Raw genomic sequence first — 16,047 nt, 5'->3', positions numbered from 1 at the left:
ATGGACATGTTATGGTAATTACCATGAATTTGCTGTGTGGATAAATTCCTTTAAAATAAGATTATAAAATAAAAAGTAAATGCAATTTTTGAAGATTAAAAAAATAAAAATTGAGGCTGGTGCTGTGGATAGTAGGTTAAATGGTGCCAGCATCTCATATGGGTACCAGTTGCAGTCCTGGCTGCTCCACTTCTAATCCAGCTCCCTGCTTATGGCCAGGGAAAGCAGTTAAAGATGGCCCAAGTGCCTGGGTCCCTGAACCCACACAGGAGACCCAGAAGCTCTTGGCTCCTGGCTTTGGATCAGCTTAGCTCTGACCATTGAGGCCATCTGGGAAGTGAACCAGCAAATGGATGACATCTCTCTCTGTGTCCCCTGCTCATTATCTGTAACTCTGAATCTCAAATAAATCGATAAATCTTAAAAACATTTAAAATTAAGTCACAATTGACTCAAAAATCCTACCCTTAACAATAAAATTATTAGGAATGACCTTGGGATCTTGTACTAGGTAAAAAAAAAATCCTTTTTTTTAAAGATATGTTTATTTATCTGAAAGTCAGAGTTACAGAGAAAGAGGGAGAGACACAGAGAGAGAGATCCTCCATTCACTGGTTCATTCCCGAAATTGCTGCAACAGCCAGGGCTGAGCCAGGCTGAAGCCAGGAGCTAAGAGCTTCATCTAGGTCTTCAATGTGGGTGGAAGGGGCTATACACTTGGGCCATCTGCTGCTGCTTTCCCAGGCCATTAGCCAGGGGCTGGATTGGAAGTAGAGCATTAAGACATGAACCAGCACCCATATAGGTGTTGGTGTCACAGACAGTGGCTTTACTTGCTATGCTGCAGTGCCAGCACCTAGGCAAAAACTTCTTACACGCATAGCAAAGCACTATTCACAAAATACTTCTTGAAGTAGCACAACTGTTTGGAAAATAGATTGGCAAGTTCTTTAAAAATTAGACATATGTCTTCCAAATGATGCAGTTTTCCAGCTCCTAGGCATGTATCCCAGAGAAATGAAACCATACGGATATATAAAGACTTAGAAAGATGTTCATGGCAGCTTTATTGCAATAGTTGCAAACTGTGAACAGCTCAAAAGTCCACCAACAGGCAAATGGATAAATAAATCTTGGTGCATGTTTCCAAATGATGGAATGATACACAGCAACAAAAATGGACAAAGCATGTACATACAGCAGGGATGAGTCTCAAAATATTTGCGTGGAGAAAAATAAATCAGAAAAGAGTACATATAATTACTACATGATTCTATTTACATAAAACTATTTTATTTCATGTTTATCATCAGAGAATTCACAATCTCTAGTTTATTTGTTAATATTTCACTCTCTTGAATTACAGTTTTATACAACGGATGTTAAGTGAGTTATTATGTCAAAACTAATTTTGTAACAACACATGGATCATACAAATTTAATATATTATCTACTGTTTCTTAAAGAAGATCCAACATTGCTTGATTCAAAAAGAAAAAAAATAAATTGAAAAATTATTATGTGGCCAAAGAGTATTTCTATGATTTGCATTAAGCAATTGTGTTACAAGTATTAGAAATACTAAAACACTAAAGTTTTTGGCTCAACTTTAGACAATATCTCTCTAAGAAAAGTTGCATAAAGCACATAGGACGCTCCTTTGAAACTAGGAATCTGAATTTTTTTAAAAACTATTCCTTAATGTAATAACAATACAAGTGGAGTTAATAGCCACCCTTTGGGAAACTCAGCTTTCAGAAATTTACTCTCATATTTCCAACTGCTGACAAATTGTATATTAGGTGGCACACAGTAAAATTGTGCTATATTTAGTCAACTTTGAAACTAGATACTTCACTATACTTCATTGACATTGAAGCATATGGAAACAGCGTGCCTATCCAGGAAACATAGCCAAAGCTAATTCAAGCTCAAGGGTCAAACATTTTGAAACACCTGGGACATAATATGTAAAACAGCACTTCCAAAATAATGAGAATACTCTCAGATCCTGGCAAACTCCAATGCCTAACCACACAGTGGTGATGGATATTCAGGTTATTATTCATGGTCCTTAAGGTAGGCAGAATATACTGAGACCAGATTTATTGGAAGTATTGTGTACACTGGAAGAGCAATGACCATTTTAAAAGGCTAAAAGTAAAAAATTTCTCTCATGATGGGATGATAGATCTGTGTATGGTTCAAATCACTTTTCTAGATGAAAGTCACCTAACTTCAAAGACTACTCAGCACAGCCTTTTATATACAATGTAATTACTCCAACCTCAACATTTAAAAAATAAACATTATCATTTGCATTGAAACTCATTTCTCCTAATGGTATTCTTCTTTCCAATGAGCAAACATCCATTACCCAAGACACTCAGGCATCTGAGTTGTATACATTTTGGTCATTGTTTTTGCTCCTTTCAGGATGATTCACCCAGTTCCCCTGAAATTTTTCTTCTCATTGGAAAAATTTCCTTCATCTTCAATTGTTAAGGGTCTTGCTATCACATTTTTGAATTGCCTTATAATTGCTCTTCCAATCTTCCCACTTCTCTCCCCAATTCAGGTTACAGATCCTAGAATATTAAATCCCAGTCTTTAGACCATATGAGAAGTCAGTCTAGCTCTCTAGACCTCAAATTTCTGTAACTGCAGTGTTAAACTTCACCTTTATCAACCTGTTGTGTCTGCGAGTTAGGAATCCAGGTCAAGCTTAGGCTGATCTCTGCTCAGTGTCACTGGGCTAAATCAAGGTGCTGAGTGTGGCTTCAGTTCCCATCTGACTTTTAGAGTCCTCTCTACACTGGTTGTTGGAAAACTCATTTTCTTGAAGATTTATGTCTGAGGTCCTGGTTTTCTCAATAGCTATCACTCAGGACTATTATTAACTTCTAGTGCTCACTCAAAGTTCTTGCCACATAAGTCCTATAAACAATTCACACTATAGGTGGTTGTTTTCTTCCAGACCAAGAGAGGAATATGTCTCTGACTCTTCTTTTTGCGACTTCACTTCATTATGCGTGGGCCACGCTTGATAATTTCCCTTTGGTGGGCCATGCTTGATAATTTCCCTTTGATGAACCCAAAAGGGACAGATAGTTGTATCTGCAAATCTTTTCTAAAATAGGTTACATTTTCAAGGCAGTGATATCGTATCACATTCAAAATTCCCTCCTATGCACAAAGGGAATGATTTGTATGAGGGTGTTTGTGAGCCACTGAGGGCTATCATCAAATTCTGCTAACATATTAATGTAAAAATAAAAAAGCTAGCTGAAAAGAAAATGTTGTTTTTTGTAATAGAAAAGTCTCAGGCAACAGATGAAAACTCAAGCATGGAGTGAAAGTTTTATGTACGTGTGAGCACTTGGGGAGTTGATGGACTTAGGAGGATGATGCACATCTTCTGTCACGCTACATGCCAGGCATGCAGGCTTCCTTGCCACATAGAAGGCTGAAGGATTATTGAAACCACCTGAGGTTTGGATGAAGCGTTTCCCAGTGGCATCAAGGGGATTTCAGTCAGACTCATAGATGGGAAATAAAAATAATGATGAAATTATGGGTATTTCATTCTACTATTTAAAGCTTATAGAAAGAAACATCTCTCACCGCTGTCTACAGAATGAATTCCAAACCTCTTACTCTGGTGAGAATAAGATGTCACAGATCATCTATGATGTCTACACCCTGACATCTTGTTCACTTTTTGTGTCTAACACCCATGTAAAGTTTCACACTTACTTCAGACAATCACATGCCATTACTCGGCATACGTTCCTGAAGTTTCTTTCTCCACAATGCCCTGTTACTTTTATCCTCAACTCCTGTGATGAATTTCACCTATTATTTAAGACCCATGTACTCATTAAACAGATGTTTACTGAGTGCCTACTTCCATTAGTGAACAGCTGTGCCTTCACCTCTCCCATAAAGTAGGGCTGATGTCTCCCTCTTTCTGAAAGAAACTACAGTCAACATATCTGCACCTGTTAGACCTCAGACCCTTATGCTTATATGACCATCTCCAAATGGTAAATGCTTCAATGGGTGTGTTTTAGTTTTAGTTGTATTTCTAAAACTCATTCAGGGATTGTTACAATAGGGTTCATAATGATAACAATAATATCTAAAATGTATTCAGTCATTCCTTGTAATCTGAAAGCACTTTGTACATATTGGCTCATACAGAATTGTTATAATAGCACTGTGAAGCAAGCATTGTTGTCCTCAGGTAGCAGATGAGAAAAAGTAAAACTCGAAGCTGGAGGAAGTATGTCTATACAGATTGCTGATAATCCTCATTTTGTATTCCTTATCCAAATGTGGTTCCAAACAGGAACACTGGTATTGCTCACATACTTAACATGATGTTAAAAATGTACATTCTCAGGCTCCACTCCAGATCTACTCAAAAAGAAGATCTGGGGCCTGAACTTTATAATCTGTGATTCCATAAGCCCTATATATGAGAATGATTTGGCTAATATTTGGGAAACACTGCTCTACAATCAAGTATGAAAATACTCTGGCACGAAAACATCACCAAGCAGTACTTTCAAGCAACTTTCACATAGAAACATGGAACCATAATTCATATGTTGGGTAGCAAAAGAGAAAAGATGAAGACTTGTGCACAAATTCCTCCTTATGGGAAAACACTCCTCATGTTTGTTTGCTTGCTTTAAGACTTACTCATTTATATGAAGAGCAGAGTGACATGGGGCAGAGGGGGACACAGAGAGAAAGAGCTCACATTTTCTAGCTCGCTCCCCAAATGGCCACAGCAAAGGCAGGGGCCCAGAACTTCATCTGGGTCTCCCCCATGGATGACAAGGATGTAGGTGCTCGGGCTGTCTGCTGCCATCTCTTGCACATTGATGAAGAATGGGATGGGAGAGGGAGTGGGAGATGGGATGGTTGTGGGTGGGAGGGAGGCTATGGGGGGAAAAGCTGCTGTAATCCAAAAGTTGTACTTTGGAAATTTATATTCATTAAATAAAAGTTAAACAAAAAGTAGGGAGCTGAATTGAAAGTGAAGCAGCCAAGACTCAAACCTACACTCTTCTTTGCTGGCATTATAAGCAGTGGCTTAGCCATCTATGCTAAATTCCAGCCCCTCTCCATGTTCTATAATCCCCAAAACATATTAAACATTTCTAGAAAAATGTCCTTTGTTTCCTCATTTGGAGCTTTGCTCAATATTGTTCATGCTAAGAGTAATTTTAATAGTTTCTTATTGGATTGGATTCTATGAGCCCATCTTTTCCCTTTGCTATACACTAGGGATTGTCTTTTTTAAGACTTAGATATTATTATATTAAAATCAGTTAAATGGTAATAAGGAGTCAAATTTTCATCTCTGAAAAAAGCAGAATAATTCAGGACAGAGATGGAGAACTCTTTCAGCAGAATTGTTTGCCAAAGGGAATGTAGGTTACAAGTCATTCAGCTTATTCATAAGGTAGCAACATAACACATGTCCACTCTGGGCAGATGGCAGCACTCATCTTATTCACAAATACACTTACATAAATAAAATTTATATCACTCAGAAAGTTCACCTTCTGGTTAAGAAAACAAAGTGTGGACCTTCAAATGAGTTCTAAATGAATTGAAAGCTATGTCGATGACTGCAAGGGTAAGGATAATAAGTGTAACCATAATAAATGCTCTATAAATGATCAGGCATTGAAGACCTCATAGCTTCTGAATACCACACAGAGACATATGCCAGTGCTACATATGATTTTCTCTTGATTTTTCTTCTGATTTTGATTCAGATGATTTTAATGTATGCTTGCAAAGTCAAACTTTTCCTGTGGTTACATACAAACAAATATCGTCCCTATCTCTCAGCCCTCAGTATATTGATCAAATCTAAGGCCAAATTTGTCAAAAGCACAGGCATTTAGAATACAAACCAAACTTTTCAAGAATTAAGTCCTTCTATAAAATTTTGAGTACAATCACGAGTTTCTCATGAGGCTACAAAGTTAAAAACAATCAATCAGTACTAACTAAGTACTTGATATGTTAGAGTCTGTGATCTCCCTGAAGTACAAGAGAGATAAACTCTTGAAACACAAATAAAATGCTAAGAAATTGAGAACTAACTTTGTAATTAACTAATTATATCAGAGTTAATGAAAAGGTGTTTGTAGGTAATAAAATATTTATTGAAGGGAGATGTTTAATAAATGCATTCCAGCTTAAATCAAGATCTTCATACAAAAGGGACATACACGAAGTGTTAAGACTTCACTGTCTGAAGAATTTGTATATTCTACAGAAAGTGGATTTAAGCTTGTCCTAGAGTTCAGTATATTTTCAATCATAAATGCTTAACAGAAAAAGTCTAGATTCTTGCAGTAAGATAATTCTGGAAGCAATGTAGAGGATCCATCTAGGAATGATCTAACCAAGTCCAGAAACACCTAAACAAACGCTTCCTAGAGACAGAATTAGAGGGGAGGTTCCAGAGTCCCAGCAAGGCACAAGAATCACGTTCCACACTTGCAGTAACCTGAAAATTCATTTTAGAATACTAATATGCTCAACTTGTACTTGGGTTTTGTATTTCTCAAAACTTAGAACAAGATAAATACATTACAAGTTCTAAGACAAAGATAGTGATTAGCATTACATTTGAGATACATATTAGAATAAAATAGAAAATAAATCAAACAATTGTATGGATTATAACCCTATAATTTCTCAGTTATGTAGGCAATTCTATCTACTGAGCCTGCATACTTGTTACTAAGAATTAGTTACTGATATAATGAATTAAAATTACAAATTTAAAGAGAATGATTTGAATAACTATGCTTCTTAGATTAATTTGAGAATAATACACACTAGTATGTCATAAGAATCATGTTTGAACAATCATCATAAAAAACTCTTATACTTAGATATGAATGTATGTGTGATATAAGATCCAAGATATCTGTATATGAAGTAAGATAAAGAAAATAATAACTTTATATTCTCCCTAAACAAGTGAATATATGTTCATGTGTATGTGTGTGTGTGTGTGTGTGTTTGCGTGTGTGGATAAAGAGAGAGAGAGAGAGAGAGAGAGAGAGAGAGAGAAAGAGAGAAAGAGATAGCACTCAAGTTTAGGTGTATGGGTATGAATATTTAAATTACTATGAATTTTTATTGAGAGGAGTTAATTCTTCTTTCTTCTGTGAAAATTACTAGGAGTCAGATGTATTGATGTTTACCCAGCTTTGTCCTCAGAACTCCGTAACTCCAGAAACCAACAACTTGAAGGAATAATTCATTCAACTGCTCTCTCTAAACATAAAATAACAATATTGAACTGGTACTTAAGGCTTACTATTGTCAAGCATGAGTCTATGTTTTTCCTTTTACAAGCTCATTTATTTCTTCAACTTTCCTATGACTTACACATTCTTTTCAGACTTTTTTTTATGCAAGAAGACAATGAAGCATACAGAGATTATACTAATGTAATTAAGATACCTTATCAAATAGTCTAAGAAATGAGTACATACAATTCAACTTATACTGAATCAGAAAGCAATGCTACGGTCTTCAAAGTGGAAAATACCTTTGTTCCTAACATATTATACTAGTTTGGGTACATTACTTCTGAGTTAGGAAATTTTGCCCATTTTACCTTTAATCTCTTTGTCATTTTTGAACCATCTTATATCAGCTGCAGGTTTACTACCAGATGTTTTACAAGTCAGTTGCATCAAGTCGCCCTCCATCACAGGTGATGAAAATCCACTAATTTGAGGCTTCTCAGGAACACCTGAAATTTGAGCAAATAAATGAAGCAAAGATCAATTCCCAGGGACAATCAGGTTTCATGACTATTACTTTCTCACATGAAGCTAAAAGAGTGGGTAGCTGACAATGCTTAGTAAAGAAAAACAAATTTTTATATAATAAAATGAACTGTTTCAGATATCTGTGTGCTGTGCATATACACGGATGTGTTAACATACACCATGAATACCATGCACACATATACATATGTATACAAATGCATATACATATGAAAGAACTTCCAAAGTTTATGACAAATGGAATAATAAGGTCATTTTGCTGCCAAAATTTTTGGAAATCCATGTGTACTCATATATGCTACCCAAAGAGCATTTAAAATGCACATATTTCAAAGTGGTCTTAAAAATTAAATTATAAAATTTTACCTGCAAATATATTCTGTACATTTTTAAAACAACCATTGAATTTGTTTTAGGATTTATCAGTATAGGAATTTATTTATTTTTTATTTTTTGACAGGCAGATTTAGACAGTGAGAGAGAGAGACAGAGAGAAAGGTCTTCCTTTTTCTGTTGGTTCACCCTCCAATGGCCGCTACGGTGGTGCGTTGCTGCCGGCACGCTGCACCGATCCTAAGCCAGGAGCCAGGTGCTTCCTCCTGGTCTCCCATGCAGGTGCAGGGCCCAAGGACCTGAGCCATCCTCCATTGCACTCCCGGGCCACAGCAGAGAGCTGGACTGGAAGAGGAGCAACCAGGACAGAATCCGGCGCCCCAACCAGTTCTAGAACCTGGGCTGCTGGCGCACAGGTAGAGGATTAGCCTAGTGAGCCAAGGCGCCGGCCCAATGTAGGAATTTAATAAAGGAAATTGGATGAGAGAAAATAAATTCACAAAAATCCTTTTCCTTATTGAATTATGATTTAACTTAAGCAAAGCCTTTCTTTTCTGATTTCATAAATCTTAAACCTTAAAAGGTATTATTATTATTATCCTCAGTGTATTTTGTTCAAAAAATAAACTTTAGAATAAAAGATTCATGATTAATTGCAACTGTAACTGACCTTTTGATTTTTCTAAAGCAGAGTGTTTTTTGATGTTGTTTACATAAGAAATGAAAAAAATATAAAAAAATATAAAAAATGATGAAAATATGGTTTTGTAAACTTTGTTTTATACATTTGTCAAGCCAATGATTAAAAATGTTATACTAGTATAGTTTCAATGACCTGTGATTACATTAAAATGTACTGTTTGTGAGTGAATGGTCATTTTTCCCATTCAATTATTGTTTATACCCATTGTATGTATTCCCACTAAACTAGGGTCTTTGTGCTTTTAAAAAAGAAAGAAGAAAAGAAATACAGTTGTAGGGATCAGCACTGTGGCTAAGTTGATTAAGCTTCTGCCTGCTATGCCAGTATCCTATATGAGCACCAGTTCAAGTCTAGGTTGCTGCCTTTCCAATCAAGCTCCCTAGTAATGTGCCTGGGAAAGTAGCAGAAGATGGCCCAAATACTTGGGCTGTTGTCACCCATGTGGGTGACCTGGAGAGAGATCCAGGTTCCTAGCTTCAAAATTGTCCAGTCCCAGATGTTGCATCCATTTGGGGTGTGAACTAGTGGATAGCACATCTCTTTCTCTCTTTGTATTTCCTCTCTCTCTGTAACTCTGCCTTTCAAATACATAAATACATTTTTGTTTTTAAAAAGGAGAAATGCAGGTGTAAATTTGTGATTTATGATATGCAGTTTTTTAGTGCTAAACACTACTACTTTTTTAAGACTCATCCATTGAATAGGCAGATCACTAATAAGTATGGTAGATAGTGGTTGATTTCATTCTACAATAGTATATATTACCTGAATGATAATATTCAGTTTTCCTTTTAGAGGTTTACTGAAATTTCTTCTAAAATTATTCAGTGATAAATGGAGACTGAAGTCTTCTTTATTGTACTATTTAATCCAGCTCAAGAACTACAAATGAAATCTACAACAAGGATGGCAAAAATAACTGACAGATTGGTATATTCCCAGCAAGTGGCTAGCTGTTGGGTTGTGTTTTTATTCCTCTCTCTCTCTCTCTCTCCCTCATTTTCCTGGCTTCACCTTCATGTTGCTTTCTTTCATTTAAAAAAATCTGTGTCACACTACCATTTAATAAACCAAATTCAACAGTCTTCTGTTCTTTGGCTCTCCACAGAACAATACGTTAAACTTAGGCAATTGTTATCCTTGAAATACTCCATTTCAGTGGGTGTATTTTGTCCTTAATGGCAAACTTGTAAGGATTTTTATAAAATAGTCCCAGTGAGACTTGCAAAGAAACATATTTTATATCCTATGCACAAAACCAATTCACTAGCTGGATTAACTTTAATATTCTCACCTAAAAGATCAGCATGTATTACTTCTTTTAAATGCAACATTCTGCCTTTATCTATCTAAAAAGGAAGGTAAGTGAGGGGCGAAAAAAAATCAATCTTTAAATTCCTTTAACTTGTTCAGTGCACAGGTGTGTTTCAATGAACTGCAGCAATTTCAGCTGATTGGGGCCCTGACGTCTGTGGAATCACAGAGAGTTCCAAGCTGCAACTTTATTTCCTCCAAATCTCTTATGAATGTACTGCTTTTTTGTGTCACTTTAACCTTTGGGAAAATGGCCCGATATTTAGAGAATAAAGCACAAAGAAACTACAAGCTGCAGGCACAAGTGACAGTATGTACTTCATTTAGGATTCTAGAAAATACATATTTCGAAGGAAAAAACACACAGGAAAATGTCATGGCCATTTAAAAGCACCAAAACACACAAAAGGGGCATATTTTAACATTTTTAGGAAAATCCTCCATTAGGTGTGTTAACATCACAAAAGAAGAGCACACTACACATGCAAGTTGAACTCAATATTCTGTCATTTTATTAAAGGATGTGGATGCACAAAATATATAGATCATGTTTTGTGTCAACAAATTTTTTATTGTCAACCAAAAATTAGTCAGAAACCAAAAAAAGTGTTCTCTATTACTGGTTAAGAAACACGATGGCAGTTTGTGCCTCCCAGCTGTCATATAAATCTTCAAACTACCCTTTGCCCACTTCTCACAGGGGGAAAGTGACCAAATCATTTTTAAATGCCTTTTGTTATAATGTAGCAGAGAAGGAATTAAAGTATATCTGTAAGTATGCTCTCCAAAGAATATTTCTTATTAAGCATGCTGCTGTCTTCCTATGCATGTCTCTGGTGTTGTGATTATGCAGCATTAGTCCTTTGCACTTACCCAGAACGGTGAGATAGGCCTTGGAAGTTTTGACAGGCATTGTAAATAAGGAGCAGGTGTACTGCCCTTCATCCGAGAGAGACACATCACTGACGCTGATGCTCAATTCATGCCAGGAAGCGCGAACCAGCTCGATCCTATTGTCTCTTAGAGCTGCGCAGAAAAAATATTGAAAATGTGAATAGCAATATGATAAACAGGGAGTACTTTTAGACTACATATCTTTAATGCAATATGATAAACCTACACTTTGCCCATACATCTAAATCTTAGTTCCTAAAAGAGTTTAAAGGAAGGTTTAAGTATTGAAATATTTTATCAGATTTTTAAGATCAAAGTAGAATTAAGTACTCATTTTTTTCTCTGAAATAACTTTTAATTAAATGATTGCATCTAGTACAGTGTTTTGAATGAGGTAGATGCTGTTGGTGATAGAAATGGCTTTCCTCCACAATGTCTTTCATAGAATGCCAATGTCAAGAAAACTATAAACAAAATGGGTCATTTCGATGAACAGATAACTTTGGGTCACAATGGCTGCTGCAGGCCATTCAAGACATCACAAAGAATATTGGCATATGTAAAGCTCTCTGCTCTAGAATTGCTTATTGAACTTTATTTAAACCTAAGTTGACATTTCGATAAAAAAGTACCTGAAGCTACCCGGTGCTTAAATTCACTACACCTCCTCTGTACACTATGTTAATCTTTCCCCTGGTTCAAGTCACTTTTTCCATCACGGAACTTATTTTCACAGGAGCTCTGTTAGTATCTCATCTAATTGTTTTTCTCTTCACTCATTTTTGGGGAAAAATGAAACCAGTTTAGCTATCATCATGTGTTCCAAAAAGTATAGCTATAAAATCTAGAATTAAGCAAGAGGCAACCAAAGGAGTATTCTGAAAGGGTGAAAGAGGAAAAAGGCCAGGTTAGGAATACCAGGACCCAAGGATCAACACTCTGGCTCCTCAACCACCACGTCTGCCAACCGCAAGCTAGCAACAGATAGCTGCCTATTTTCTTGCTGTTCAACTGAGAATGTTCCCAGAAACAGCAATAGATACTGGCTGACCTGCTGGGGGAATCAAGCGTGAGGCTTACTGATAATCAACAGTCGGGAGAAGCGATATCTTTCCTCATCAGCCCTGAGACTCCCTTTCCCCCAGTAGTGACCATAAAGAGTTGCCATCAAGGGGTTTGAAGGATCCCTTTACAAATCCCGGCCCTAGAAGTGATGTTCTTCTCATGAGTTAGAGAACCCAGTATCCTACATTGACCAACAAACAGCTTGGCCTGGGGATGTGTCCCAGGTGCCTCCTTAGGGGACATCAATAGAGATCCAGGGACATCAAAACAATCAGATTGACCAAATAGCACCATAGAGTCTCTAAAATTAAATTGTGAGAATAACAGCCCTTGTATTGTAAGACAGGACTTGTGTTACTAAGCACCAGGACAGGGTACCTGTCTCCTAAAATAGAATGGAAAATTTAACAAGATCCAGAGTCTCCTAACATAATAGCCAAAATATCCAGGATATTTCAAAAGTTACTGGTTACACAAAATATCAGAAAAATAGTAAATGACAAAAACAATCAATTTGGATATTGGACTTTTGTAAAAGGAAAATGAAAGAAGGAAGGAAGGAAAAAAAGATAAGTGTTTGGCCTAGTGGTTACAATTCTAGTTAAGACACTGCTGTCACAAATTGGAGTTTGATGTTCTCATCGGACTCCTAACTCCAGCTTCCTGCCACTGCAGACTCTGGGAAGCAAGAGCGATAACTCAAATGATTTGGTTCCCACTACCCACAAACTGATAAGATTTCCAATGTAGGAGACCTGGATTGACTTTTTCACTGCTGGCTTCAGCCCTCTGCCAGGCCTGGAGCACTTGCAGGCATTTGGGAAATAAACCAGTTGTGAGTAGCTCTAACAGTCCCTCTAACTCTCAAATAAGTAAATAAATAATTTTTAAAAACAAGGCAGAACATATGACACAAAAACATAGGTTAATAGATTATACCTCTCCTGAGTTTTCTAAATTTTATTGTGATTGAAACAGAAATTATAACATCAATTGATGTAGTGTTCAGCAATATATATAAATATATTCAAAGAATATTTAAGACAAAACAAAGCAAACAGACCTAGCAAAAGCACATTTTAAAAACTTCTTGATATGGTAAATTGTTGCTACTAGTTGATTGTGATGTCACATATGTATATTGCAATACCAAACCACTAGAAATTGATAAAAAGTCATGCTCTCAAAAGCTCTCTATAGAAATTATGATGGAATACATTTATATATGTTTTGAAATTCAAAATTATGAACATAGAACATAGATGATTGGTTTCCAAGGATTGGGGACAGCAGAGAATAGAGGAGAAAGGAGAAACATGGGTGTAGTTCTAGAAGGATAGCTTAAGTGTTAATTGTTTTGATGGATATGTATTGTGTGTTGACTGTGGCAACAAATATGTGAACCTACACATCAATAACATTGTCAAAAACTCAATACAGTCACCTGTGCACATGTGCACAGACATACATAGGCACACATGAGAATATGAGAAATTGGTGAAAGCTAAATAAGATTAACAGATATTATTAGTGTCAATTTCCTAGTTGTGATATTGTTTTATAGATTTACAAGCTGTTAACTTAGGTGTAAGGTATGTCTACAACTGTGTGTGTATGTATCTACAATTATATATATATGTATATATCTACAATTAAACCCAAATTTTTAAAAAAGTGTATACATATGGTCAAGTAGAAGAAATGGTCAAGGTTAAATTTCATTGTACATATTTATAATACAAAGGGGCCTTTATATATACCATATGTATTTGTATATTACATATATCTCCAATATTTTTAAATTACCTGCATTTTCCTATGTTCCTGGTGAACAGGGCCCACAACTATAAAATACATAACATTTTGGGAAATTATACATTTTTATGATTTTTAAATGTCTTAAAATAATCACCCCACATACACTCAAATAATGAGTACCTAATGAGTGCAGTCCCTTCACTACTATTCTTTGTGAACTTTGATTTCATAGGTAGGGAGATGTGAACTTACAAATATTTTTGAAAATGGTTTTTATTGACTATAAAATATGACAGGTACCATTGTTATTGAGTATAGCTTTACTAGGATATAACATCCTTATTTTTATATGTCTATTTTATAATTCCCATCACCTACAGACTGTAATATATATGCATTGTTTAATAGCCAAACCATTGAACACAAATTTGTTATTATCACAATAGGAACTCATGCTATATCAATCACCTTTCCAAACAATGGTTTAATAATATATATTGATCTTACATAAATACACTAATTTTTCCTATATACAAATGCAAACTAAGAAATACATATATTATATCATACTTATTTATTTATCACATATTTCTTTTCTTTTTAAAAAGGTCACCAAAAGCGAAAACCTCAAGTTTCTGCAATGATACTACACAGGTAAAACTTGTTATCTATCCTGTGTTTAAGTTCATTTCTCCTAGCACAGGCCATAGTAACAGAGATAGAGTTTGCAATTTTCAAAGAGCCTGGACAAAAGGAATTTAATTATTTTTGGGCAGACTATTTTGTGGAAATTATAACCAAACTGAATTATTTAAAATGAACAAATATAAAACTTTCGTATTTAAACTATTTGAACAGAATGAGGCTAAAAGCATTGACTGAAATTAAAAGACCTGCTTGGAGATACCTATATGAGATCAGGTTTCTGGTGAATAATAATTCTTCATTTGTTTCCATCTTTGGATTATCGTGAGGACTGAATGAGACTTGTATGGCAAGTGCCTTAAAATATATCTACAGTGATATTATCAAAATGTTTTGTGTCTGGAATTTTGATGATAAACTAACTATTTTAGTGTCTATAATATTTCAATCAATCCATTTAACTACTCCAAGTATATAATATTTTGAGTTATTTTTTATGATTATTTTCAGCCATGACCAACTGAAAACTAATTTCTGAGAAGCAGAACACCTGAATTTTAATACAAGCTTTTTTACTGGTTACCCATATAATCTTTAGAATTCCCTTATCAAATTGTGCACCAGTCTGATGTATGTTATTTAGAGATAATTGACACATGAAATTATTAGGTATATAGTTTAGAATCTTACTGACATGTAAATATATATTCAAAACCAGATAACATATTCCCAAGAAACTTCTAAAGTTAGTAAACAGATTACTTATTCAAATTTATTAATAGTTAATTTGCTAAAAAACAGAGCTGCCTAATTTTCAGTTGACAGACTGTTTTAAGCAAATCCTACATCCACAAAGTTAATCTTTTCAAGTTTGTAAATACAAAGTCAACTACAGTTCACTTTAAAACAGCACTTCAAATATGAAAGAATAAAGGAAAACCTTTAATGGTCCTATAGGGGTATACTCTAATTCAATTGGCGCCCTGTGAACAGGAAACTTGTCTCACTGTCTCAGCACCCTAAGCCATTGCCATCTGCACAGTAGGCATTCAGCAAATGGCTATTGAACTGAAACGGAGAGCTAAACTCTGCCTACATCCGATAAGAACAGAGGGGAAAAAGAACTGAACTAGGAAGTCCTCTTCAATATCTCTCCACAGGATCCTCCATGGGAAAGAAGCCAAAAAAAGAAGAAAAAAGTGTCCCATTTACACAATGCTGGGCATGAAAGAGCTGGAAACATCATGCTACACAAATTTTTAACTAAAATGATAGTTCATTGTAAAATGATTTGAAATACGGATGAGTCAACTTTGACAATACTGTCATTTTAACTTAGAGCATCCAAATTAATATGGAAGGTAGTCGCTAATCAGAGATCAGTGTATTTAATTTTAGTACATAGTAAGTCCACAAAGCATTTTGAATAAACAATTATAATATCAGTTGGAATGAGTCTTAAAAAATTAGTTTCCCTTTGAGGATACAGTTTAATCA

General features: G+C 35.4%; 1 protein-coding gene across 1 annotated transcript in view; it reads right to left on the bottom strand.

Annotated features, from left to right (window-relative positions):
- CADM2 (cell adhesion molecule 2) overlaps positions 1–16,047 on the bottom strand; it is a 370,128-nt gene that overhangs the window by 146,718 nt on the left and 207,363 nt on the right. Inside the window, exons 5-6 of the mRNA XM_062180432.1 lie at positions 11,062–11,214; positions 7,664–7,801 (exon numbers count right to left, since the gene is read on the bottom strand). Coding sequence (XP_062036416.1) covers positions 7,664–7,801; positions 11,062–11,214 — 291 coding nt within the window. The remainder of the gene's footprint in view (positions 1–7,663; positions 7,802–11,061; positions 11,215–16,047) is intronic.

The sequence above is a fragment of the Lepus europaeus genome, chromosome 2 (assembly GCF_033115175.1).
Source record: "Lepus europaeus isolate LE1 chromosome 2, mLepTim1.pri, whole genome shotgun sequence".
Lineage (NCBI taxonomy): Eukaryota > Metazoa > Chordata > Mammalia > Lagomorpha > Leporidae > Lepus > Lepus europaeus.
Note: the sequence above shows the minus strand (reverse complement) of the source record. Positions and strands in the feature narration are given on the sequence as shown.